The sequence below is a fragment of the Rousettus aegyptiacus genome, unplaced genomic scaffold, assembly GCF_014176215.1.
Source record: "Rousettus aegyptiacus isolate mRouAeg1 unplaced genomic scaffold, mRouAeg1.p scaffold_m13_p_2, whole genome shotgun sequence".
NCBI classification, from domain to species: Eukaryota; Metazoa; Chordata; class Mammalia; order Chiroptera; family Pteropodidae; genus Rousettus; species Rousettus aegyptiacus.
Window position 1 is genome coordinate 29505752 of NW_023416295.1, and position 27253 is coordinate 29533004.

Sequence of the window (27253 nt, forward strand, 5' to 3'; positions counted from 1 at the left end):
TCCTTTTGCTTCGCTTTCTTGGTAGTAGCAGGAGGAAGGAGGGGGTGGGCACAGGAAAGAGAGGAAAGAGGAAAAAGAAAAAGAATTGCATGCCACTGTGAATATATCCTCTGCTTGTAGATAATTCCGAGTTGTACTTTTGCCTTTTTATTTCCGTTTTTGGACACCTCTTTTATAATCCAGCCAACTGGAATAGACAAAGCACAGTTGGTGCCCTGAGCGACAGAACTCTGGTAGGGGGCTGGCTGTAAATTGACGTGGCATGGAAATTCTCCGCTAAGTTGGAGCAGCTTGCATGTTTCTCCTAAGATCAAGCCCAGCCTCCCGGAGCTGTAGCTTAATCATCATGGGTTCAACGACTTTACAGAAAAATGGATAGAAAAAGTCTTCGGCTCCTTTCTTTGGACTCAAATGTTTTCTTTTTGAGTATCTATGGTTTAGCTGAAAAAATCAAAGCTCTTAAGTCTATAACTTTCTTTTTGCAGCTTTAACAACAAAATTTGCTGCTCTCCCTCCCCTATCCTGCAATTTAATTCCTTACAGATTTTGCCATGGGGTGCGGACTTCGAAAGCTAGAAGACCCTGATGATAGCAGCCCTGGAAAAATATTTTCTACCCTGAAGAGACCACAAGTGGAAACAAAGACAGAATTTGCTTACGAATATGTATTGCTGGATTTTACTTTACAAGGTACGTACGTTTTGCTTCTATTTCGTTAAATGAAACATTTCAGATAAGAGACTGCTAGTTTTTTTAAGTGTTAGTTTGTGACTTTTTTAATTGTTATTCATAATCAGATTGTATACTCAATCTAACAATGATGCTTTGTTTCTTAATTACATTTTGAAAGGTTTTGTTTTGCTTGCTTCGTTTTTTATAACATGGCTCATAAGTACTTTATAAAATTAGAAACACTGCTTGGAAATATTTCTTTCATTTTTAAATCAGATACTTATTTGTAGAAGAGTACATGAAAAATGTTTGATTTCCAGGCCAAGTAGCTATAGCCTTAATGACAGTTTGTGTTTTGAAAAGGATCTGAAAGGCACAAGAAGGTAGCATGTAGGAAATATTGCTTGCATTACGTGGAAAAGTGTTCGCTAAGATAATTCTAAGTTTTCCAACTATGTTAAATTTTGTGCTTGTGCTAGTTATTTGATATTTTTGACCAAATTCAATCTGAAGTTTGAAAATACAATAAAAAAGAAAAAACGACAGTCTTCTGTAAGACACTTCCTTTGCTTGGTGCCCTGTCCCTAACAGAGAAACTCCCTGTTCCAGAAAGTTGGAAACACAAATAAACAAGCCCAGATGGCAGCCCTGTGGAAGGAACAGAGGCAGCTCAACTTCACAAATACTTTGCCTCTCTTCTTTTAGAAACTAAAGGGTACTGTACAACCACATGGGTAAAACTAAATTTTTAAAAAGCAGAACTATATGTTTAATAATCGGGTACTAAAAACGAAATTTGGAGTGTCTTACTTGCTGTTAGAATTTCCAGATATCAGTATTTTAAATTCTTATTACAAAGTCATACTTTTAATTCTAAAACACCATACAGTTTACCAGTGAATACAAAGTTTATACTAAGCAAATTATCACATTAGATAATATCTTCATTTCTTTTCATCTTAAACACAATTTCTCCATTTCTTAGTTTGCTCTGAACAGTACATCTTTGTGTGAGAAGCAGGAGCTGCCTATTTTTCTTTGTCAAAAATTGAGCTAGCCAGCAAGTAAACTCCCTTACAGGGACATACACAAAATCTATACATATACTTTTAACATATTAGCATTTCCGTTTTTATCTAAGGCTAAGGCTACCAAAGGAAAAAATGTCAGTATTCTTTATTTTTAATTATGGATCTTAAAATTAGGATAATGGTGATAATCAAACAGGTAACAAATCATGAATTTTTTTATATACTTTTTTAAAAACCATTATTTGAAAAAATATTTGTGATGTAGTATTATATTTTCTCCATTGATTATCCTTGTCATTTATTTTTTGGGACTAGTTTCTGTAACTCCATAGGACACAAACATACACTTTCCTTAATCTTAAAACCTTGTCTATTCACAAACTTTAGGCCAGAGCCATTTTGATCTGCACTTTAAGATTTGCTGCACAATCCCCCATACGATCATAGGGCTTCAAGTAATTGGAATTTTTTTCTGATTTATTTCCTTCCAATAATGTTAACAATCTCAAACAAATTTGTATAAACATAGTCATCCTTAAATCAGAAAAATCTGCAGCTGTTTTTAGAGTTATTTTGGTTTTGTTATCATCAGAAGCCCTCTCTGTGGAAGGAAGATAATCTCTACCTGCCACTCTAGGTATTTGCAAGAGGTAACAGTATTACACTATAAAGTATAAGTATGGTCATAGTTTACAAATGTTAACACAGAAAGCAGGCACATATTTTAAATTTGTACCTGGTTCCTATTTGGTCCAAGTGCTTAGTCTCCTGGTTCTCCATTTCTCTTCAATTCTTTCATATGTTTTTTGTTGGATTTCATTTTGTTTTTTGTCTTTGACTTTGCCTCACAAGTCAAGACCCCACATCAGTCCAACTCCACAAACCACCTTCCTCTCTTCTGTCATCTCTAACCTTCGCCTGCAACTTCAGTATACAGAGGAGTGAGTCAAGGTGTGTGTGGGTGGGGGGAGGTATTAAAACATGCCGGCCTTGCAATTAGCACTAGCAATTCTGTCCTGGGATTCCTGTAAGGAGTACTAAATACTGACATCTCCTGCCTCTCAGAGGCCACTGTGCAATAAGCAATGTTTCAGGAAACAAAATGGTCTGGTGGCAGCTGTGTGTGCTCATGATGAGCCTGTCTCTTACCTTGTTTTCCTCTGGAAAAACATAGCACAGAGAGTAAAGTCCCAGTGAGGCAAAGGAGGAGACTCTGGAATTTCCAGTGCCCTATTGTGGCAGCTATAATTATCCTAAACAACTTATTTATTTTCCATTCAGTTATTTCTCTCTCTCTCTCCCCACCCCCCCACCCCCCCCACCCCCTCCCACCCCACCCCACCCCCACCCCCGCCTCTCTCTCTCTCCCTCCCTCCCATTCCCCACACTTGGTTTTTTGTGGTTTTGTGGTTTTTCTTGAACCATTATTTACATCTCTATGGAAGAAATAATAGCATTGAAATAAGCACATAAACCTCTTTAGTCAAAGTTCCTGAGTTCTGAATCTAGGCTCTTTAACTGACTAACTGTGGCAAGTTTGACAACTGCTATGTCTCATTTTCCTCGTCTGTAAAATGGGGATTCTAATGGTGCTTACATAATAGAGTTGTTTTAAGGATTAAAGAGATAACACAAGATCAATCTACTTGAAAAGGTACCTGACACTCAGTAAACACTTAATAAAAGTTAACTGTTATTATCCCTCTTGGCTTTATGCTATCCTAATTACACTAGTGAGATTTCAATACATTTTTTTGTAATAAATTTTCTGGATTGTTGTATAATTATATGTGTGTATCAGATTATGTGTTGAGTGTTTATATCAGTGTGTGGTAGAATTTCTTAATAAAAAGTTAAATTAACTCTGCAAATGATCCAAAAGTGTTAGTTTACCTCCTTGTCCAATTCCAGAAAAACAATCTAAATAGTAATGGCCTTAAGGATTTTTATAGCATGTATAACTTTATGATTAAAAAGAGTTTCTACAAACCCTGAACACGCCCGATCTCGTCTGAGGGTCGGGCCTGGTTAGTACTTGGATGGGAGACCACCTGGGAAGACCAGGTGCTGTAGGCATAAAAAAAAATTTTTTTAATAAAAAAAAGTTCTACAATACTAAAAACTCAACAGAAGGATGGATGGTAGTTTCTTTATTTGAATTTCCAGTAGAATTGTGTAAAATATGTTGAATAAAGTAGTGCTGACCTCTAACTTGCTACCTTATTTTTAGAATAAGGACCGCTCATTGTCTTTTATCATCCCTGTTAACAGCAATAACACATGTATGAATTCTGTAGAAGATGCCAATGAGTACTGTAAATACAAAGAAGAATAAGAAATTGTTTCTGCCCTCAAGTATTTTATATTCTAACTTGTCAAAATGGACAAGATCATGAACTTCTCAAGTTTTAGAACTATATCTTAACTATCTTCATGTCTAGCACAGTGTTTGGCACATGATCAATGACCAATAAGTTGTGTTGAACTAATGAATGAAAAATTACAAGATACAAGAGGTGTAAGAAAATGGAGAAATCATTTTTTATTGAATTTATTGGGGTAACACTGGTTAACAAAATTATATAGGTTTCAAGTGTACAATTCTATAATACACACGTATATATATATATATATATATAGTATTGTGTTTTAAATATGATCACTTTGAACTCATATTAGGACTTTAATTGATACTGAAGAAAAAACAAGTCTTAGACAATCAGAAAAAGATTAAGAGGTTGAGGCACATTCAAGGGCTATTGACTAGAGTAGTGAGCTAAAGGAGGATTTCTAGAAAAGAAGCAGAAAATAATATTGGAAATAAATGGAGTATGGAATGTTCTGACTTGGCTAAGTCTTTTTGGGGAATAAATAGCTGTAAAGAAAGGCTTTTGAACAAGCAGTCTTCTAACCTTTCTCCTCCCTTCCATCTTTCCCACTGCAATCTCACGTTAATTTTCTAACAATGCAGTGGGAAAGATGGAAGGGAGGAGAAAGGTTAGAAGACTGCTTGTGGTGGTCGAGGCTAATAATAAGAAGGACCTGCATATGAGAGACAGCAATAAGGATGGAATGCAGGGGGTAAATATAACAGACACTATAAAGGAGGAACTTACTTAGCCTGTGGCTGGCCTAATCTGAGGGGACAGAAAGAATGAGGATTCCAGGATGACTTCCTGGTTCTGAGCATGAGTAACGGGAAGTAACAATGCCTCTTATAGTAGGAGGGGCGTCCCAAAGAGAGTCAGCATGTGGTGCAACAGGAATTCTATTGCAAGCATATTGCATTTGAGGTGGCCAGGGAACATCCTGGTAGAGACAGTTATAGTTGCAAGGCTGGAAATGATGATGTTTAGGAGGAATTGAAAGAGATAAAGTCTTAAAAAGAAGGAATATGGGTAGAGCATAAGTGTCTTGGGATGAGTCATCAGATATATTTAGCCATATTGAGGACAACTTGACAAAAATGACAGAAAACACAAGGAAAGGGAGGGTTTCAAAGAGCAAGAAGTGGTCGGTAATTTTAAATATTAGAGAACTTTCAACAAGAGCAAAGATGCAGCACTGAAGAGAATGCATTAAAAGATCAACAAGAGATGAATAAAAGATCAGAAATGAGGGAAGAAAGGAAGGAGGAAGGAGGAAAGGAAGGAAGGAAGAAAGGAAGGAAGGAAGGAAGGAAGGAAGGAAGGAAGGAAGGAAGGAAGGAAGGAAGGAAGAAGGGAATGGAGGAAGGAAGGGTCCAGCTAAATTTTCTATTTCTGTTTGAATCTAATAAGTTCTTGGACATTTCCTCAAGCAGTCAAAAGACTTTTAAACATAAAGTGCTACACTTAAAAAGAAGTTAATAATAAAAAAGGCTAAATTTACCCAAGCAGAAACATAATCCCTATCATGGTGCCTAACCCAAATTCATACCAGGGGAAAAAACCATATGGAGTTCCATTATGTTTGAAGTGGTAAGATATCTTGGTTTAGAAAAATAATAAAACCTCACAAATTTAGACTATAGTGGAAGAGAAAGATCCCACTCTGAACTAGGGGAGAAGAGACTCTCTGATAATAGCATACAATTGACCTACTTAAATAAATATTGATGTTGGGAGAAAATGCATATACATTTCTAATGGCAGTCTACATTATATTGTTTTTTTCCTATACATACTTCTTATACATGACATATATTCATTCTCTGAACTAACACCTAGTGAGCACCTGCAGAGCTAAGAGCTAACCTACAAAGGTTAATAGAGCCTAGTCCCTCTATGACCTTACATCCTACTGAGCATCCCACCGAGGGATATCAGAAAATAGAATTCGATTACAATACGTACTCTGCACACTGCAATACGGGCTCTGCTAGAAGTATGAGGGTTGTAGAAGCAGAAAGAAGACCACCACCACCTGAATGCTGGGATCCCAAAAGTCTCCTTAAAAATGTGTGCCACCTCACTGGAGACCTAAAGAATGAGTGGGACTTAGACTAAGTTTTGTGTCCAGAATATATAAAATATAACTGAGAATAAGTCAGTAAGGAAAAGACAAACAATCCATTAGAAAAATGCACAGGGAACTCAGACGGGCAGTTCACAAACTGTGCTCAAATGGTCAATTCACATATGAAACTGTGCTCAACTCCATTAATAATCAAGAAAACACATATTAAAACCCAGTGAGATACCATTACAAATCATCCAAAATGGTTAAAATTTTAAAAGACTGCTTATAGCAGCTGTTGGTAAATTGGTGCAATCACGTTGAGAAATGTTTTGGTGTTAGTTGAAGATACACGCAACAGAAATGTGGGTGCATGTGCACCACGAGGGACATACAAGAATGTTCATAGAAGTGTTATTTGTAATAACCCAAAAGCATGAACAACTCAGAAATCCAAGAACAAGAGACTAGAAAAATAAACTGTGGTATCCTCACGCAATTGAACACTATTCTGCAGGAGTCGGCAACCTTTTTCTATAAAGGGCCAGATAGTAAATATTTTAGCCTTTTTGAGCCATATGGCCTCTATTGCAGCTTCTCAGCTCTGCCATTGTAGTGCCAATATACCGTATGTAACCAAACAGGCCATAGGGCAGGACTTTGCCAACCTCTACTATACTGCAATGAAAATGAATGAACTACACCTACACAAGCCACACAAGATGAATCTCTCACGTATAATGTTGAATAAAAGAAGACAGACACTAAAGTATACACCGTATGATTCCATTTATTTAAAGCTCAAAAAACTGGCAAAACTACACTATAGTGTTTAGGGCCACATTCTCGGGCAGTAAACTAAAAAGAAGAGGGACGACGTGACGACCATAAAATCGATGTGGCACAGAGGAGGAGGAAGGATGGTGAATGGAAAGGGCGAAATGAGAGGCTTCCGGAGTGCCCGCCATTTTCTAATTTTTCAGTGGATGGTGGTTCCCCAAGTGTTAGAAGTTTTAAGTCTATTTTGTGGGAGGTTTTTGTATGTTACAGTTCTACCTCCACCCAAAATTTTTCAAAAGGTTAAAAAAAAAGACTGCGTATGAAGTGGAGATAATGCAAACAAGACTGAAAGACAAAATGTACAGACTTAGAATTGAGAGAAAATTTCATGGTCTTTCTGGGAACTACAGATAACACAGAATGCCTGGGGCGTGGCACGTGGAGGAGGCAGCCCTGAATCAGAAGGTTGCAGGAGTTTGGAATGGTCATAATTTGATCTTTCGTGTATCTGCCTATTATAATGAACTGTGTAGTTCAATAGAGAGTTAGTGTATTTAAAAACTAGTTAGATTACTTCAATTTAAATATGTTAACAAGTGACTACAAAGATGGCGCTTTCATTGACAACATAAAAGATTACACATTTGGATGTCGTTTATATAGTCTTTTATATTTCTAAATAATTTAAAATACTTTGATAAGTATAGGAACCCAGATGCTTCTTTTAATATTTATACACTAATTGCTCAACAATTTATTGTTGTCCAAAAGCTTTAGCCCAGCCCATGTCTAAATTTACACAAATTCTGAACTAACATAATCCAAAGCAATGCAATTTTACTTTCCTGTAGGCACTAGAGTGTACTGGCCCTGGAGTCATTCTGACTGGTTTTCAGTCACAGCCTTACCACTTACTAACAATTTGTGCAATTTACCAAATCTCTCTCTCACTATGTTTCCTCATCTGAGAATAATAATATCCACCTTATGGAGTGTTAAAAGGATTAATTAAGATTATACATGTATAGCCATATTTACTGTATTGAAGAATCAGCAATAAACTTTTGAAAATTGAAAAAAAAAACATTAGGCATGTAAAGCACTTCTCAAAATGTCTGGCACAAAATACACACTTTGGTATATGTTACTTATTATTTTTTACTATAATTGCTAGATATAATATGGAGATTGACAGCCTGTTCTCTTTTAAAAATTACTTGCCCGTGTTTGTACATTATAGTTCTATCTGAAGAAATAATGTTTCATAAATGTTTCAAAAATACCAATCTTCCAAAGTAACTTAGTGGAAAAAATATATATGTCTTGGACTATGTTCATAGTTACATCACCAGAGCAAAGTTTTTGGCATTTGAACAAGTTCTTAGCTTTATACTGGAATGTGACTTTCTGGTTTTTAAATTTTGGTCTTTGTCTACAGAGACTTTAAGCAAGAGAGCATTAAAAAGTCTACTGATTATTTTATTTTAGAAACTATTAATGAGATTGGTGCTTAACCTTCAGCATGTGTTGATTTTTAATTATAAAAGTCCACTTTGCATTTGTATAGTTTTCAAAGCAATTGCAAAAAGCTTTCTTTTATCAATTCTTCACAATAGCCTTATAAGGTTTACTAAAGCTTTTATAAATCATATAGCATCAATTTAACAGCAACCAACCACACCCATTAATGCTGTAAACAACACCATTCGCTCCTTCCTCCAAGAACTAAGAAAGAACTGATGGTGGTTGGGGAGCTAAGAACAAGATGGTTTGCAGCTGCTGCTAACCGCCTGTGCTGTTCAACTTCTAGCCAAAACAACCACCACCTACCCCTTAACTTCCTGTATTTAAATAGTAATAGAGCCTCTGATATTACTGCCCCAGTATAAGGGTATTGAATCAAAGTCTTGGCCTCAAACACTGAGCCTGTTGTGGAGATGTAATTATTCACTCTGATGAGCACTGATGAAAATTCCTCACTCTGTATTCACTGCTCTCTCCTTCCTCACAGCTCTAACCTAAATCAGCCTTCCTATCTTGTTTCAGCAGAATTTAAAACATTAAGAATCGAGCAATTACACAAAGGAAAGTTCTCCATAAAATTCCCAATTTATTTTTCTTCTTCTTGCTCCTGGGTTTACCTTTCTTGACCGACAGTGGCATGTTTGAACCAAGTCCCAACGTAGGATAAGAAGCACAATTTGTTAATGGAGTGAACCACAGCTCTCCTATTACCATCCTCCTATCCTTACTAATGAGGAAGACTTGGATCACTTTTTCTGTGTCCTAGGATGATGAACACTGTCTAAGATGATCTGTATGTCCTGGTCTGGAGAATCTCTGGAGTGACCCAGTTCAGAAGTCACAAACCAATGAGCCATGGGCCATATTCATCCATCAGACAGGTCTCACTTGGTGTGTACAGTGTTAAAATATTTTAATTAACCAGCTGTCACTTTTAAAAATTGAAAGAGGGGAGGTAGAAGAGGGTAAAGAGAGTCAATATATGGTAACAGAAGGAAACTTGACTTTGGGTGGTGAACACACAATGCAATATACAGTTGATGTGTTATGGAATTGTACGCTTGGAACTTATAATCTTATGAACCAATGTCACCCCAATAACATCAATAAAATTTATTAAAAATTGAAAGATATTAAATAATTATCGAGATTTGAGGGGTTTCTTAAAAATTATATGATCCAATAAAGCCAGGCCCACATGCCCAGAAGGCAGCACTGGGCTGGGGCTGCTCTACTTTTTGAATGAAGTTTTGAGTGTTATTCTCCAGGTCTCACAGCCTCTTCCAGCACAGCTCCTTCCTTTGGATTATCAACCTGATAACTTTGGGCATTTTAGTTCATGACTCAACATAGCAGATCAGTGTGAGTTCGCGACTCCTGATATGGAGTGTGAGCTAGAGACTCCTAATCTACAGCGTGAGTTAGGGACCTGAGATTCAAAGCATGAGTTAGAGGCCTTGCTACAGATTGGGAGGCAGGCCATGGGCTTTGGAATAAATCCACATCCCTACAATAATCTTCTTCCTGGAGATTTTTTTAAGACAGCAATGACTTTCTGAGGACAACTTCATTTGAAATGATCTTTTTCAGAGCTGAGCCACCAACAGACATGCTCTTCTCTGACGTTTGAGTGTTTCCTTTGTGCGAGGCAGTGGGCTCATGTTTTACAGTTACTATCAAAGAAACTCTGTGAAGTTAATACAATTATTTATCCATGTCTCAGGGAGGCAGAGAGCTTCTTTCAGATCACATACCTAGTAAATGGCATAACCAAGATTCGAACCCAAGTGAGTTGCTTCTAGAGCTCATGCTCTTAGTGAGAATAGTGCATTACCTCTTTAAACAGGGGAGGACCTCATCTAGCAAAGCAACCATTGGTTGTATAGCGCTCATTACATGCCGGATACTTCTAGGAACAAATATTAATTTATTTAAACTTCCTAACAACCTCCTAAGATAGATTCTGTTATTATTCTTTGAAGATGAGGAAACTGAATCATATGGATACAAAAGTACCTTGCCAGGCCAGTCAGTGGCAGAGCTGGGATTTGGAGCCAGGCAGTCTGAATTTAGAGTCTATTCTCTAAACACTGGCTCCTGGAGTTCTGTTAATTGAATATGTAAATGTTACATCCAATTTTTCATTCAGTCGGTTCTTTAACAAGTATTTTTTTAAGCACTCGCCATAATTGTCATATCTATGCTGAGTGCTAACTATTTATCAAGAGACACAGATCTCCAGATAGAAAAACATGTACACTTGAGACAGCTACATAACGTAAAGCACTGGGACTTAAATGAACATGATCTTTACATAAACTTACATTAAAATATGTTTATTACCACTGATGTACAATATGTTTGTCTCCCTTTGTAATTTTATGGCTTTCTCAGTTTGTAATCCTCCTGAAACTCCGTGTGTGTGTGTGTGTGTGTGTGTGTGTGTTTACACATTAACATTTCTTTTGCACTAAGTCTCAAGAAATTACTTTACCGAGAGTACAAAAAGAAGTGGATTAGGACAGAAAAGCTGGATTTATTCCATTAACACAAAATTTCTCAGACGTCACCAGAGAGCAAGGTGTTCCCTAGAAATAGCATTCTCTACCTGAACAGGGACCTCTCTAAGCACCAGTGTTATTCTGTTATAGCTAGCTCCTTGGTGATTGCTTTTGACCATGTTACATGACTGCGCCTTCGAAAACCATGTTCTAAAACAATATAATGGATGGAGTGACTTCCATTATCATTATCAGTTTAAACTGATGAAGTGAGGAAAGCTCTTTAAGTGACCCAGACTGTAAGGTTTTTATAGTTCTTTATTTTCTAATTCATTTCATTCCCTCCAATGTTATCTCTCTCCTTTGCTACTATCATTGTGTCCCTGCTTCTTCTAACCCAGTGGGTCGCCAAACCTCCACCCAATGACTTGACATTAGGCACGAGATGCTTTTAAGTTGTACATACAAACACAGAATTAAAAAATATTGAATCACATAAACAAAAATTGTATGCAATTCAATTTTTTTAAGCTTTCCAATCAGTTTAGAGTTAATAAGTCTTTAACACCTCTTTAATGATTCATTTTCCTTTTCAACAAAGAGCAGAGCTGGAAGTCAGAGTCTTTGGCAGATAACAGTATCTAGCCAGAATCTAATAAGTGTTTTCTTTCATTGTATTTATTTGTATGGTAGTTGATTCTGTTTTATGGTTATATGGTTATTTATATCAAAAAATATATAAATTCTTTTCAAAATTCAGTTTATTACAAATGCACCAACTAAACTATGACTCACTATTTTTTTATCACTTGGTAATTTTACTTTTACTAATCAGTAATTTTATTACAACCATTTTAACCATCTTAATCATTTATAATTATTTAAATCATTTCTCATTATAATATCATTAACTTTATAAGTGTGCAGTTCAGTGGCATTAAGTACATACACATTGTTGTGCAACCATCGCCACTACCTATCCATCTCCAAATAACATGTAATCTTTAATGACGAAGGTGGTATTATGAAACTAAAATAATCAAATACAGTTGGCCCTTGAACAACATGGGGACTAGGGGTGCTGATAACCCCATGCAGTCAAAATTCTGTGTATAATTTTTGACTTGCTCAAAACTTAACTACTAATAGCCTACTACTGACCAGAAGCCTTACCAATAACATAAATAGTCAATTAACACATATTTTGTATATTATATGTCTTACATACTATAGTATTACAATAAAGTAATCTAGAGAAAAGAAAAAATCATAAAGAAGAGAAAATATATTTATAATATTTATTGAAAAAAATAATCTGCACATAAGTGGACCCACACAGTCCAAACCTGTGTTATTCAAGGGTCAACTGTAATATTACAAACTGCTGAACATCTCTTGAAAATACAGAATAACTGAAAGATTTTCAAATAGTCTATGTTTAATAATAACTTAAGTGCCTCTTTGAACTCATTAAGTGTGTTTTATGTGTTGGCTGCTGCACTACTCTGCTCTCTGTGATGGTGGCAAGATAAGACTGACTAAATAGCTCTGAACTCTAACCCAGGGCTCCAAGAAAGGGGACTTTTCCCTACCCTAAGTTCTTGATTTCTGGAGTTTCCTTCTAAGCAATGGTGCCAGACTATACTAGGTGAGACAGTATGGGACCTAACAGTGACTCCAAAGAAGTCAGCGAGAGAAGCAAGGTGAGCAGGATCCAGATGCTCTCTGAAACCCACAAGTTCATTCTCTGTCTGTGGTGTAGCTCTCTCCCAAATTTCTCTCCAGATTTCACTCCAAGATGGAGCTAATTGCCACCAATGTAGCTCCACCTCTCGTTACTTTTTACTTCACTTACAACGTGGTTTTTCTCATTATAATATCATTAACTTAAGGAGCATAAAGTGGGACCTGAAGATAGAGCCTACTACAGTGATTATGACCTTTAACTCTACCTGATTGGATTCTCACTAGGTTCTTGACCATCCTCACTTTTATGGTCAAAAGAATAACAATTCCACAACACTGCCTCTCTGTGTTCTTTCCTTGTGTGTCTCTCCCCTACGAGGCCTAGATAACCTGTACAGTTATTCCTGAATTTACTAACCTTTTTTTTTTTTTATCTCCAGTAGCTAACCTTGACAGCTTTCCCTCCTCTCTGCAATAATTTCACCTCTTAGTTTCCCTTATGAATAGTGTTTCCAACTTAACACAATGACCTAGGAAAATTCTAGGCATAGAAAGAGAAATAAGGTAAGTTTCTAGTCTTTAAGGCATTCTCGGTCTAACAGCAGAAACAAACATATAAACAAGTAACACTAATATAGCCTGATAAGGAAACTAGTACAATGCACAGCACAGAGGAGGGTGTGATTAACTCAGGCTCGGGGAACAGGGAAGGAAATGGAGGCATGGCGGCATGAAACAGCGTGCTGGGTTCAGGAACTTCATTCAGTAGCTCAGGCCAGCCGGAGCAGGACGACATACAAGAAGGATGATGACAAGAGCGAAGGCTAAGCTAGCAAGCAGGGGCCAGACTATGAAGATTCTTTTGAATCATGCTAAAATGTTTCCACTTTCTACAGTAAGAAATGAGATCCATTCAAAAACCGTAATTTTCTTTAAAATTTTGTAGGGTTAGTATATAGTTTTAAAAATAAGTTTAGGTTATGTTTTATTCCTTAGACTCAACAGTTTATTCTCTTTTATGGTTTCCCAGTGCCTTGTTTGAAAATCAGCGTTGGTAGTTAAAATACTGAAAAATAGTAAAACCAAATGACTCACAGAGAGATTGCCACACGCCAGACAGAACTGGGCCATCTTACGATGAAACCCAGCTGTTTCTTCAAAGTCCAAAATAATTCTCTGTTTTTATTCCTATTCGCATATTGCAAACAAATTAGTTTAAATCCAAAAGAGGATAAAAATTTGAGGAAATGAATTCATCCCGGTTTATATAACTTTTATATCGAGTGTTATATTTTCATTTAAAAAGTTGGCATGGACACCCACTGACGGTGGATTTCTGTTCCATCACATGGAGATTAATGTAAGAGGAGGTGGATATGTCCTCTGACCCTTCTTCCTTGTCTGCTTCTTAACCTCCTTCCTGTGTTCAGGCAATTAGCAGCAGTTCTTTGCTGGACGCCACTGACCACACTGACAGAAGGCCAACGGCCAGCACTGCCCATACCTGGAATTAATTTCACATGTTTTGTTACTCAAGGGACGCTCAAATTGCAGATCTATTTCTAGACATTAATTCTTGATTGTCTTTCAGAAAATGGGAAATATCATTACGGAAAACAAAGCTGATTTTTAAATAAATACTACTGGAACATTAAGAACATTTTCCCAAGTAACATACCCTTCTTCTTTTACCAAAGACTGTACAGATTGTACTATTCTATAGTTTCTATGTATTTACCCTGCTTCAAAGGGATAGTTGAGCTGTGTATCAATTTTGCATTTAAATTTTCTCTACATTTAGAATTCTTACTTATTAAAAAGAATTTCTGGATACTTTTCCTTTTCAATTCTTTTACTCAAGAATTTATACAAGTGCCACTAGAAATCATATTTTTAGTTTCTCATAGAAACTTAAACACGGAGCTTTGGAAGAGTAATTGGAAATGACAATTCTTGCTTACCAAATACCATTTCTCCCATTTTTAATTTTGGATTTGTATGAATTTTATTCTTAAGAAATTATGCATCTCGTTTTGTCAGAATCATAAAAACAATTGACTCTTCAACTTAATATTGTTTCTCTTATGTATGTTTTCAATATCTATTATTGGAAATACAGTCAAATAAAATCCTGAAAAATAAAGTTGTCATAGTTGAAAAAACACATAAGACATTATATTTTTACTTTAAGACATATTGGTAATATTTTATATCTACCAGCTCATGGGTAGATGTAAAATTAATTTAGAAAATAATTTAGAAAATATAAAATTAATTTAGAAAATATATAATACATTGCAGTGTAACTTTGAGATTAAATCATATGGCTATGTATCTTATTCATTAGTAGTATTACACAGAAATAATGTATAATTTCATTTTATGAACATGCAAATTTCTCTTGGCATTTGATATTTCAGCTTCACCAAATCCAGAAGTCATCAAGATAAATTCAATTCCAGATATAGTGACAAAAGTGGAAGACTACTATCTTAAAGGATATATTGTTGGGGCTATTCATCCTGTTATACAACCTGTGCGGCAGCGAAAACACCTACCTGCAAGTTACCTGTACAGGGTGGTGCTATCGCGCTTGAAATTAAGGTAAGCCCACTGCTCAAGAAAACAGTCATATTAAAAAGTCATTGAGACTGGAAGTTTTCTTTAGTTAAGATACCAAAAAGTTTGAACAAAGTGATGGAGACAAAGAATAATTAGGGGTTTTGGTTTAAGACACATTTTCTAGCTATTGAACCTGGTTTGAGAAACTTATGTTTCCTTCCTTAAAACTCTTCATTGAAAACAAAAACAAAAACAAAACTAAACACTCCTCATTGATCTCAGCCCCTTCCAGACAAACAGGTCCTAGGTGAAAATGTAAGTGAACAAAGGGAAAGGAAAGCAGACTCAAGAAAGAAGCACCTGGAAGCTCTTGTAACAACTTCAGAAGATGAGGGAGTAGCAATTAGTTACAAGTCATATTACTGGGCTAAAAGGTGACGGAACCCATGAAGTCCATTTACTTTCATTGAGCATTTTTTAACTGTCCTATATTGTTTTATTAATAGTGGCAACAGAAACTATGTCTACTTCTCATAACATTTACAGCAGAAAGAGAAAGGCCTACATGCCAAGTTCTCACAAATTGGATAAACCTGTTAGCAGCTTTTTCCAAAAAATTAGATGTAGAAATTATATAATTGTATTAACCAATGTTACCCCAATAAATTTAATTTTAAATTTAAAAAAAAAATAATCAAAAAAATTAGACGTAGAAACCATCAATTTTAGTTTATTTTTTTAACTTTTTAAAATAGCTGCTTTCCCAAACAATACTGCAATCATTTTTGCCAGCCTAGTTTGTAAGTTTGATAGTTTTTAAAATACTATTGCCTCTCCCAATGAAGAATAAAAATAACCAGACCAATGTTTTCAATCAACACATTACATTTTTTTACATAACTCTTCAACTATTTTAAAACCATCTGAAAGACCAAGGTACAACCTGTGTTTTTTCTTTCAGTGATGGACTAACAATCAGTCACTTTAGCTATGAAAGGACTATGCTGAGAAGGAAAAATGGAAGAGGAGAAAAAGAGAGAAAACAGGGAAATTGAAAATGTTAAAAATATTTTTAAATTACAGGTGTGCTTTTAAGGGACTCTGCCTGCTACTGAGTAAGTGCCTATTTACCCATGTCTGAGAGGGTGTGTACACTTCAACATGATGTGCAGCCTCATCGGATATTTGCTAGTTCAAGCATTACTAAATAAACATGTCATTTTATAAATCATATATACATTCTCCTTTCTCTTTTAGCATTACTCCCGATAAACTTAGTAATGCCTTGACAAGGCTAAGGATAAGTAAGGAGTAAAGGTCAAAAATGAAGAAAAATAAAAAATATGGGACAATATGTATCTGCATTTAAATTGGATTTTTACTTGTTCTTTTGTAAAATAGTGAGGTATAACAGTACTCTAAAATCATTTCTAATAACTTACGATAGACTCAGTTTTTCTTTTTTTCTTTTTTCTTTTATTTTATTTTTTTAATTAAGTTTATTGGGTAACATTGATTAATACAATTATATAATTTTAAGATGTACATTACAATTTAACATCTGTATATTCTGTTGTGTGTTTACCACCCAAAGTCCAGTTTCCTTCTGCTGTCAGATATTTGACCTCCTTTCCCCATCTACCTCCCCACTCCTCTCCCACCCTGAACTTTTTCTTTCACATTAAATTAGAAATTAAATTAATAGAAGTTTAAGTAAATTTAAATTAATACAAGTTACTCCATTTTTCTGGTATTTTGATGTAAGAAGACAGCCATTAGGCTTGAAATAACAACAAAAATAATAATTGCCTTGACCTTATTTGTGAGTTGCTCATTTATTTTACATGAGCATACTAGCTTAAAATCAGCAATTGGCTTCTAACTATGAACATATTCTCTGTTACAGCCCAAAGCATTCAGCAGCACCCAGTGGACAAAGACGCCCAAGGCTTGTGATTGAGGAATGTCCTCTAACTTATGAGACACAAACAAACGACGCGCCAAAAGAACTGATAGAAAAGGTACTAAATGTATACATTTTTTTCCCATGGGATATTGAGAAATAGTTGGTATTCTTTTTTTTTTTCAATTTTTTAATAAAAAAAATTTTTGGTGACATTGATTAACAAAATCCAATAAGTTTCAGGTGTACAATTTAACAGTAAGACATATAAATATTGCATTGTATGTCCACCTCCATAGTTAGATTTCTCTGTGTTACCACATTTTGACCCCTTTTGCCCCATCTACCTCCCTCCTCTTCCTCCCTCACTACCCTCTGGTAACCACTAGCCTATTGTCCATGTCCATGAGTCTCTTTTTCTTTGTCCTGTTCATTTGTTGCATTTACGTTTATATCCCACATATGTGTTATCGTGTGACTTTCAGCTTTTTCTGTCTGGCTTATTTCACTTAGCATGATTATCTCAAGGTCCATCCATGTTGTCACAAATGACAGTTTTTCATCTTTTCTTATGGCTGAGTAATATTACATTGCAAAAATGTACTACAGCTTCTTTATCAAATCATCTATTGTAAGACACTCCAGTCGCTTCCATGTCCTGGAATATTTGGTATTCTTTATCAATTTTCATTCTTGCTTTAAAAAGAACAAGGAAATGATAGGTGACTTATTCTACCAGAATTTAAAACATATCAAAGCACATGTACCAAATTGTACAGAGTTAAAAAAAAAAAAAATACAGGGCAATGAAACAAAATAGAAATGCCATAAATAAATTAATACACATATAAAAAGTTTCATAACAAACCTGATTAATGAAATAAAATGGGGGAACAACCATTATTTAATAAATGCTGTTGGGAAAGTGGGAAATTGTTCTGTAGGAAATATATTCCGTACATTTCAAATGAGATAAAAAGATAATTTTTAAGTAAAAAAATCTGAAAGAAAATGAAAGAGTAGACATATTTAATTATAAATAGATTGAGGAGTTTGAGTTTAGTATATAAATATAACTTCTATACTAGGAAAACTAAACTTTAAAAAAAAAAGAATTGGGTGCAAAATCTACAACAAATGCATCCTGTGAGATCTTGGTTTTCTGAATATTTGTGAAATGAATACAAATGCTTCAAAGTGAAGTCCAGTCTTGAATGGACAGTCAGAAGCCATAAACAGTGAATACAAAAGGAAACAAAAATAATAAAGATTTGGAAAAAGTTCAACCTAACTGATCATTTTTATTGTAAATAACAATTGAGAATTAATACTTTACCAATATTAACTGAGAAATTAAATTGAAAGTATTAAATTTAGTGTTGGAAGAGCTTTAAGAAAATATTCATATATTATAACTGACATTGTAATAAATAAGTACAGTGTCCTTGAATATCAATTTGTAATAAAATCATCCCATTTTATTTTGCAACCCATTAATTTACTCTTTAGGAATGAATCTATTCAAGATATTGAGAAGGGGAAAAATCATTTTTATAAAAAGATAATCAACAGTGAATAGGGGTCAAATTCTCAATAATTGAAAATCTGAGAGGGAAGCAGTAGTATATCAATACAGTGGAATATTTTATAGGCATTAAACATGACAGCTATATTGACTGTGAATATAAAAAAGGCTATATAATGTAACCTAAGTGAAACTTAAATGAAAAATTTAACTATATGTATATTGATTAAAGTCAAGAAAAAAATTTGTAAGTATTCTAAACTGATGAGATTTTATGATGAAAGTTTTCTTTTTAGCCTCATTGATGTATTTGCAAGGTTTTAGCTTTTATTTAAACGAATACGACCAAAAAACCTTTCAGGTAAGAAACTGAAACTTGTTCACTGTTTCTATTGTTGTCCCCAAGCTGTAAATGACTGTGTATGTAAGATCATCTATGGTATAGCCAGTTCTACCTGCCAATGATATTTCCCATTTAAGTATAAAGTCATCATTTAATAAGGTTTTTCAGGAACAGTCTTTGAGACTAGATTTTTATAAACAAGGTACACATGCTCTTTGCTGCTACTATTCTAGGAAAAATTATTTCCCCGGGAATAAATCCACTCCAAAAAATTTATTTTGAAAACAAAAATGTAACTACTTAAGAATTTAGTCTTAATAGATCACCATCAGAGCTCTTGTTTTGCATTTGACTTCCTGCACACAGTTAAAGATCTACTTAAACAGGAAAGTACTGTTATTTCAGCAATTAGAGTAATGGGGTTATTTCATAAAGAGAAAAGCATCAGGAAACATAGCACATGAACTATTTGAACATTGCCCTGTTTATGAACAAGAGCAATAGATGAATGCCAAATGTTATTTTTGAATGGCTGCCTTATATAAAGAGTTGATTGTTGAACAGCTGGATCTTAAGTCATTTTAACATTATATCCATGTTTGCTCTGTTTTTAAAATTAGGTTTACAGGTATTTTTCCTAGGATTTTTAAATAAAAATAACAAAAAATAGTAATCTCCCAACTTAAAGAATGGAAAAGACTAATTAATACACCATTACCAGACTTATCCAGATAAAACTTTCTAGTAATAGAAAAAGCCTTCTGCACTTTTTCACCCAGGTCAACTAATATGACCTAGAGAAAGCACTAGCAATAGATCTGTTTCCACCTGCAGAATGCCATGCCTCCTTACCACCTCCCTCTCCTTTCTCAGGACACCTGATCAAAGGATAATTTGTGATTATTGTTAAGGCTTCATGCATTGTTACAATCTCAATATGTTAATTTATAGTAGTAAATGATATTGTGTCAACATAGTCCTTTGTCCTAGCTCCACACACTCCCACCCTCTGTCCTGCTCAGAATTCTCCCTTTGATTGGACATTACTTTCTGGTTTGGCCCAATTCTTCCTGGCCTTTTTCATTCCATTTTGTTTCTGATGATAGATGTTTTTATATTTCCAGCCTCCACCATAACTTATTCTTCCCCTCCCAGGTGACATTTAAAACATTTAATTTACGTGTTTAAAACAGTGACCATGTAAAAGATGTTGCTATTTCTTTATGCTAACTTATTTAATAAATACTTATAGGATGCCGATAGGTATAAAACATTACAATACCAAGATAAATAAGACACAGTCCCGCCCTCAAAAGAATTGCCAGTTGAACACTAACACAAAAAGAACAAAGATATGAAACTAAAGCAGAGAAAATAACCATTCTTAAGGTCTGAAATTATTTCACTGGCATCATCTCATGAGCTCATGAATCGTGTTCTTTAACTGATAGGACTGAATCTAATTATGTTTATTTGGCCTGTTGTGCCCCGATTCGGAACCCCACGAGCCGCGAAGGAAATAACAGCCGATGCAATCACACAAGGGAGTTTATTAGCAAGCTAGCTCGGACCCAACTCCATACACAGCCAAAGCAGTGTGCAGGAGAAGGGCCCCTTCCTTAATCTTACAGACATATTTAAAGGGAAAAACTACAGAATGGGGTGACAGGTATTGGCGATGCAGGATTGGTGGGCAGGTAGCTGCAGGGGAGGTCTAACTAGCAAACAATAGAAGGGGAATTCCAGGGCCATTCTTACAGGTTGACTGGGGGATGGCTACCATTTCCATAGCGTCCCCATAGTGATGGTCACACATGCATTCACACGGTAATTTCCAGGAATGGCTAAAATGGAGGCCCATCACAAAATGGAGTCACTTTGGTTCTTCAGGCCCAGAAGGAGACAATAGCATCAAGATATAAGCAGATCAGAAAGCTTCCTAAAAGACGTAGTATTAATTGGGTTTATGCATTATACATACACATTAGTCAAAATTTCGTCTTTTATCATTTTTCTTCACACACGTCAAAAAAATGCTGCATTTTTTTGCTTTTAAATTAATATTTCTTTTTTATTCATTAAGGTGTGTTTAGTAATGTTATTTTTGAGGATTTCTTGGAATAGCTTTTAATTTTGCTTCAACTGGAGAGACCATTGTTAACAGATCTGCAAAAATCATATAGAATTATTAGTTCTTTCCAAATAGTAACCTTTAAAAGAAACACATGATTTCTGTTTTCATAATTCCTAAAGTATATTAGTTCTGTTTGAAGAAATTATAGTAATAGTGTGACATAGTCTCAGTCTATATTAGAGGTTATTAATTTGTTTATGAATGAGTCTTTAGATACTGGTAAATTCACTCCTTCTTCTAATGGATTTTCTTAATAAACCTAAAAAGGTTAATTGATAATCATTGTAAGTTTATATTTTGTTCTACTATCTCTTTTTAAATGTCAGATTAATGTAGCTGCTAAAAGAGGAATGAGATTCGTTGGATTCATAGCACAGCATTATCCACCATTCTGTAACGGAACCAACCATGATGGAGATAAAGAGTCCACATTGCACATGAGAAACACTTCAGATGAAAACTGTAGAAGCTGGAATGAAGGAACATTAAGCGGTCAGTCATCTGAAAGTGGAATTGAGGAAGAATTTCATCATGAAAGTGGACAGTGTCAAGTGGAACGAGATGGCAGCCCCACTTCCTCTAAATCAAGAAAGGGAGAAGGTAATAAACAAGATAAGTAGAAATAAAATAGAAGTATTAGGTTAAATTTACCAAAATAAGTTTTTTTTAGAAATAGGCAAAATAAATTTCTAAAGGTTATAAGGACTGAATAAACTGATATAAACTTGTTTTGATATTTTTAAATTATTAGAGCCAGAAATAAAGCAGGATGGTTTTTCAGTTGTCCCTGCCATTTTCATACAATGCCATCCACATAATGTAACTTTGTGTTGAAATCTGCTTCCCATTTAGTCATTTACCAGCTCCCCTGAAAAATGGAGGTTGTCCATGTGTTCCAAAAGAAGTGATTCTGTAAAGGAAGCTGTTCTGATTTATGTTTGTCCTGATAAACAGTGTGTGAGAATTTTAGTTTTGGTCTTTCCCATTTTGTGAATGGTTTTCATCCTTGAAGTTAATTGGCTTTATTTGATCACCAATTAGACACAACACGGTGAAACAATTAATATAACAATAGTGACTGCATCCTAAAATATCTTTAAACAATAGTTTTATTCTTCTCTGCCAACTAAGCAAGTCTTGCAAAAACACTGAGAGCGTTTTATTCATGTTTTTGGACTGTTCAAAGTTTTCTGATGCCTTAACGGGCATACTTCAAAAAGCACTATCATAGAAAATCAGACTGTGTATACCTTAGAGGGAAGAGCCCTGGAGTAAGAGTGTCTCAATTTTTTTATGGAAAGGAGGTTGTTGTGAGAAGTAGATAAGAGATGTCTACAAAGCTCTCGGCCCAATCCCTTGTCCAGAATAAACCTTGTATTAAGTTCATTACTATTAACTGATCCTTTCATCAGTGTTGGTGTTGCAGCTGCACACACTCATGGCATCTACTTTCTGGGTTATGGTAAGATGTGCTTAACATCCTGTACATGACGAAGACCCATTCAACCATGGTCAGCACAGTCTCCTTAAGAAAACCAGGAGCATTTCCCAACTGATCATCTCACGTATCCTCACCACCACCATCCTCCCCTTTTTTTCACCAGTTCCCTAGCTAACCACTACCCTGATTTTCCTACAGTGTAAAAAATATTTAGGAATGTCAGAGTGAACAAGGGTTGTTGGAGCTATGGTTAGAGGGCTATTCATTTCCACCCACTATTACTTCTAAACTGCTGGTTCCCATCCTGACCTTGATTAGATCAGGTGTCTATTTCTGGTACTAAGCCCAATATGCTACCTACTTAATTTAATCATCACTCTTTAGATTCCACTTTCTAAATAGTTTCTTTTTAAGTCACTTACTTCTTAAAAACTTTTTCATGGCAGTGGTTCTTAGAACCACAAAGGAGGGTGAGGGGAGTAGACACACACAAAAGACCTCTTAGAGGGGGGAGGGGGAGGTAGATGGGGTAAAGAGGGTCAAATATGTGGTAACTGAAAGAAATCTAACTATGGGAGGTGAACACACAGTAGAAACATATATATGCCTTACTATTAAATCGTACAGCTGGAACTTATTGGATTTCATTAACCAATGTCACCATAAAAAAAATTTTTTAATTAAAAAATTTAAAAAGACCTCTTAGAGAATCTAATCAAATCCGAGAGACTCAACTCAACACACATACCAAAATACTTTTGTCTGTAATGCAAGTGGTGTTGAACTTCCTAAAATACAGATGTGGGTCCATAGGCCCCCAAGTTAAGAATTTGCCAACTTATAGTTAAGTAGAAGATATGACCCAGCAATTCCATGTATAAGTATATATTCTAGAGTCAGTCTCACACATGGGTTCAAAGAGACATGAAGAATATTTGTAATAACACAGACTTGGAAATAATGTATATGTTCATCAACGGGAGAATAGTAAACTGGAATACTATGTAAAATAAATGAATAATATCTATAAAACATTAGTAATACTTCAAAAACATAATGTTAAATAAGAAAATCAATTTATAGTTTGATATATACAGCATGATACAATTTTTTAGAAGTTTTTGAAACTAAAAAACATTGTATATAATTTGTGGGCATATAAATGTATATTAAAAGAATAAAATTTTGCATGAGGGTGATAAACACCAAATTCATCATAATAGCTATTTCTGGAGAATAGGTAGGGAAGACTACATAATGAGCCTCGGCTATATCCCTTTCTCATTTCTTTGGAAACAGTATGAGGCGAACATGGCACAATGTTAACATGCGATAAAGTTGAGTGGTGATTAATTTTATTATTCTCTATGCTTGTTTACATGCTTTAAATAGCTCAGAATTAATTTAAAAAATTAAGAATCTTTTCAATAAAACTATAGTTTTCTCCTTTTTTCTTTTTTCTGAATGCCTAGCCTCAGATAACAAATTGTATACAGTCTTCAATGTTTTTGATGATGAATCAACCTCCTGGACCTATCAAGAGGGTATCCTGTCAGTGAAAGTAACAAGAAAAGGATCTGTCGTCAGTACACTTGATGCCGATTGGCTGGAGTTAACTACATTTTATTATAAGCAAGGCTTGTCTTTAATCGATTCTTTTGTATGCTGGGAAACAGCTAAAGGTAAGTTTTATATTATGATGTGTTATACCTAAAAAATTTGACCTGTATCAGAAATGTTTTGGCCTCTCCGGTTCTACGAGACAGATATTATTTCTAAGGAAATAGAGTTCAATCATTTAACAGCTATGTAGCTTTAATTTAAAAGCTTAACCATCTTATGTGGTTGAATTCTAATGTTTGCTATTGGGTTGTAACTGTTGAGATTAGACAAACCACTGTGTGATTGATTAGTAGGATTTTCCAAATACAATGGACTAAAACACCTCAATCAGAAGGCCTATGATGGCATTTAATAATTGCTACTACATTTATTACACTATCCCAATTTCGGACGCTAACTTTCATGTGCTTCAGTCTATACCTGGCTCTAATTTGTATAGAAAGTAATCTTTGGTTCAGAAAATGATGCTGGTACTATATTTATTTCTGCCTTCCCCTTATCTCTCATCTTTCTCTAGCCTTCATCTAGAATATGTACCTATTTGTCTCTATCACAAAAACAAATTTTCCAAAAGTGAATTTCTAGGGAAAGTGTTTTTAAAAAGAGATTAATGCTAAAATAAAAGAAAAATAGGTAGTAAGAAGACTGGGAACATGAAAGGATGAAGGTTATAAAAACCAAAATAATTATAGACCCAATGAGGTTAGAGGAAAGAAAAAGACAAATGAGATCTCAATTTACTTAACTATTCTTAAATCAACCTAGTGATGCCTTCACTAATATAACTAGAGACTTTGGATGGCCATTTTAAATTATCAAGAGTCATGTTCCTGTAGATCCTTTTAACTAGCAACCAAGATTAAGGATCAAGCTCATTTGAGCACCCAGAAATCAACACCTTGCCTAGTGATTGACACATAGCAGGTGCTTGATAAATACTTGTTAGTGTTTTTTGGTTATTGGAAATTTCTTCCAAGTTGACGTAATTGGAAGAGCATGAACTTTAGGATCAGACAGACCAGGGTTTGAATTCTTTGTTCTCTACTTATTAGGTGTATGATCTGGAGAATTTAGTTGAACTCACTGAGCCCCAGTTTGCTCAAAGAGAGATAAAAATATTCCTATTGTGAGAATTTAAAAGGATATAGTATGTGCAAAGTGACACCCACAGTGCCTTGCTCGCCGTCAGCATTCATTTTCTGAGGTTAATTTTCTTTCTTGACACTTGTTACAGGCAACTACAGTACTGACAGTGTGGTTCATCGACGTGGAAGTCGGTTTGTGTTTCATCTTCATATCTCTCTTCCCCCCACTTCCTTCTCTTTCCCTCCAAAGAACGCAAGCTGGAGCCATTTTAACTTTTGGTTTATGACTAACGGCTGCAGGAAAAACGAGAAATACTCCTTCCACAATCTTTTCAGGCATCCCTGTCTTGGGCCTTGCCCGATGAAAATAAAATTAGCCACAGCAGTTGCTAGTTAGAGAGACTCTGTAGGGCTTTTGTTCTTAAAGCCTCAGAAGCTATTTAGAGAGCCCAGGGGGCGAATCTCTCCCTCTCAGCAGCTCCGGAATGTCTCATTAGACATTTTATATTTGCAGGCCATGCCAAGCCCCTAACCAGCCACCTCGGTCTGTGGGGTATGGCGACTGGGTGTGTCACTTGGGGCTTTCCTGGGAGTATACAGGGAAGCTGCATAGAGGAAACTGTGACCAATGCCTGTGTCACTGTGCAAAGCAAGTAAAGAGGAAGCAGGGCTGAATTGGTGGCTTTGTTCTGGGATACTTGATGCCTGACAGCTAAAGCTCGTGGGGACAGTGCACATTTTGTTTTGTCTTGCTTCCATCCTCTTCCAAAATATTGTCAGAAGTCAACCCACTATGAGCAATAGAAATAAAAAATCAGGGACTGCTCAGAAACTTAAATATATTATACCACAAATCTTATTTTATCAAATACCTTCCTCCAGAAACAGGGAGAAAAGGAAAAAACCTTTGAAAAAGTTTTCTCCCTTGGCAGGGTCAAGGTAGAAAAGTTGTTAAGATCTGTGAAATTCCTCTTCAGTGCTCTTTCCTACTCACTCTCAGAGCCTTTTCTGCTTTGAAAAGCCCCACAGAAGAGGCATCCCGTGGCCTTCTTGCTGTTCTTGCAGCCTGAGAGTTCTCACTGCAATCCCTCCTGCCTGATATTCTCCAGCATTGCCAGGCCTCTACCAAACCAGCTCTCAGATGGACTCACTGCACACTTACATAGAGCTTGTTCGAGGGGCGTAAAAACCTCCCCAAGAGATGCAGCCCATTCAAGCCAATGAAGACAAAACACTTCAATCTACCAGAACATGTAGAGATCCGATAGCAGCTGACATCGGTTGAGGTGGGCACCTTCGCCCACTGATACAAAACACACATACGCACACACCCTTGAGGTTCCCGCATTTCAGTAACCTGTTACAGATGCCTCCATCGTCCTCAGAGCATAGTCTCTCCCCACCTTTAGTATACCCTCATCATAAGGCTATATTTTAATTCTTTATGAATTCTTTGCAGATTTTGTTTGATATTCATTTCATTCTCTTTACCACTATAAAAATGCTTGTGCAGAGTTGGCAAGGAAATGTATCACAATGTAGACTCGGGTAGAATTTGACACTGAAATGCGTATTTATTCACATTATATATATATATATATATATATATATATATATGCACACATGTCAGGCCCTATGCCAGGCACTGGGTTTACAGCCACGAGCAAAATGGATGTCTTCCCTACCCCCCAAGAGCTAGCCACCTGGCTTCAGGCAGTAACAGTTATCCAAACATATATATTTAATTTCAAAATTAAGAAAAGTGTTGCAATGAGATGGGAAGGCTGGAAAGGAGCCAGCACAGGGGAGCCACAGGTAGGCTGTTCCAGGCAGGGGAAAGAACCCTAGGACAGGAAAAAGGGAAGTAGAAAAAGTTCTCTGTTGCTAGAGCAGCATATGCAGAAGAGATGAGATGGAGGAGGTAAGCAGCAGCCGCTTGATGCAAAATCTCATAGATAATGCAGCAGGAGCCAACATGTATTCATACGTACCATATGCCAGCATTT

General features: G+C 35.7%; 1 protein-coding gene across 2 annotated transcripts in view; it reads left to right on the forward strand.

Moving 5' to 3' along the window:
* The window catches only part of RFTN2 (raftlin family member 2), a 53917-nt gene continuing 26664 nt past the window's right edge, over positions 1 to 27253 (forward strand). Inside the window, exons 1-5 of one of the 2 annotated variants that reach the window (XM_016131116.2) lie at positions 1 to 690; positions 15052 to 15235; positions 17100 to 17214; positions 21425 to 21698; positions 24012 to 24221. In XM_016131116.2, the coding sequence (XP_015986602.2) occupies positions 552 to 690; positions 15052 to 15235; positions 17100 to 17214; positions 21425 to 21698; positions 24012 to 24221 (922 nt within the window). In that variant the 5' untranslated portion in view covers positions 1 to 551. The remainder of the gene's footprint in view (positions 691 to 15051; positions 15236 to 17099; positions 17215 to 21424; positions 21699 to 24011; positions 24222 to 27253) is intronic. The other variant, XM_016131118.2, reaches the window with a different exon arrangement.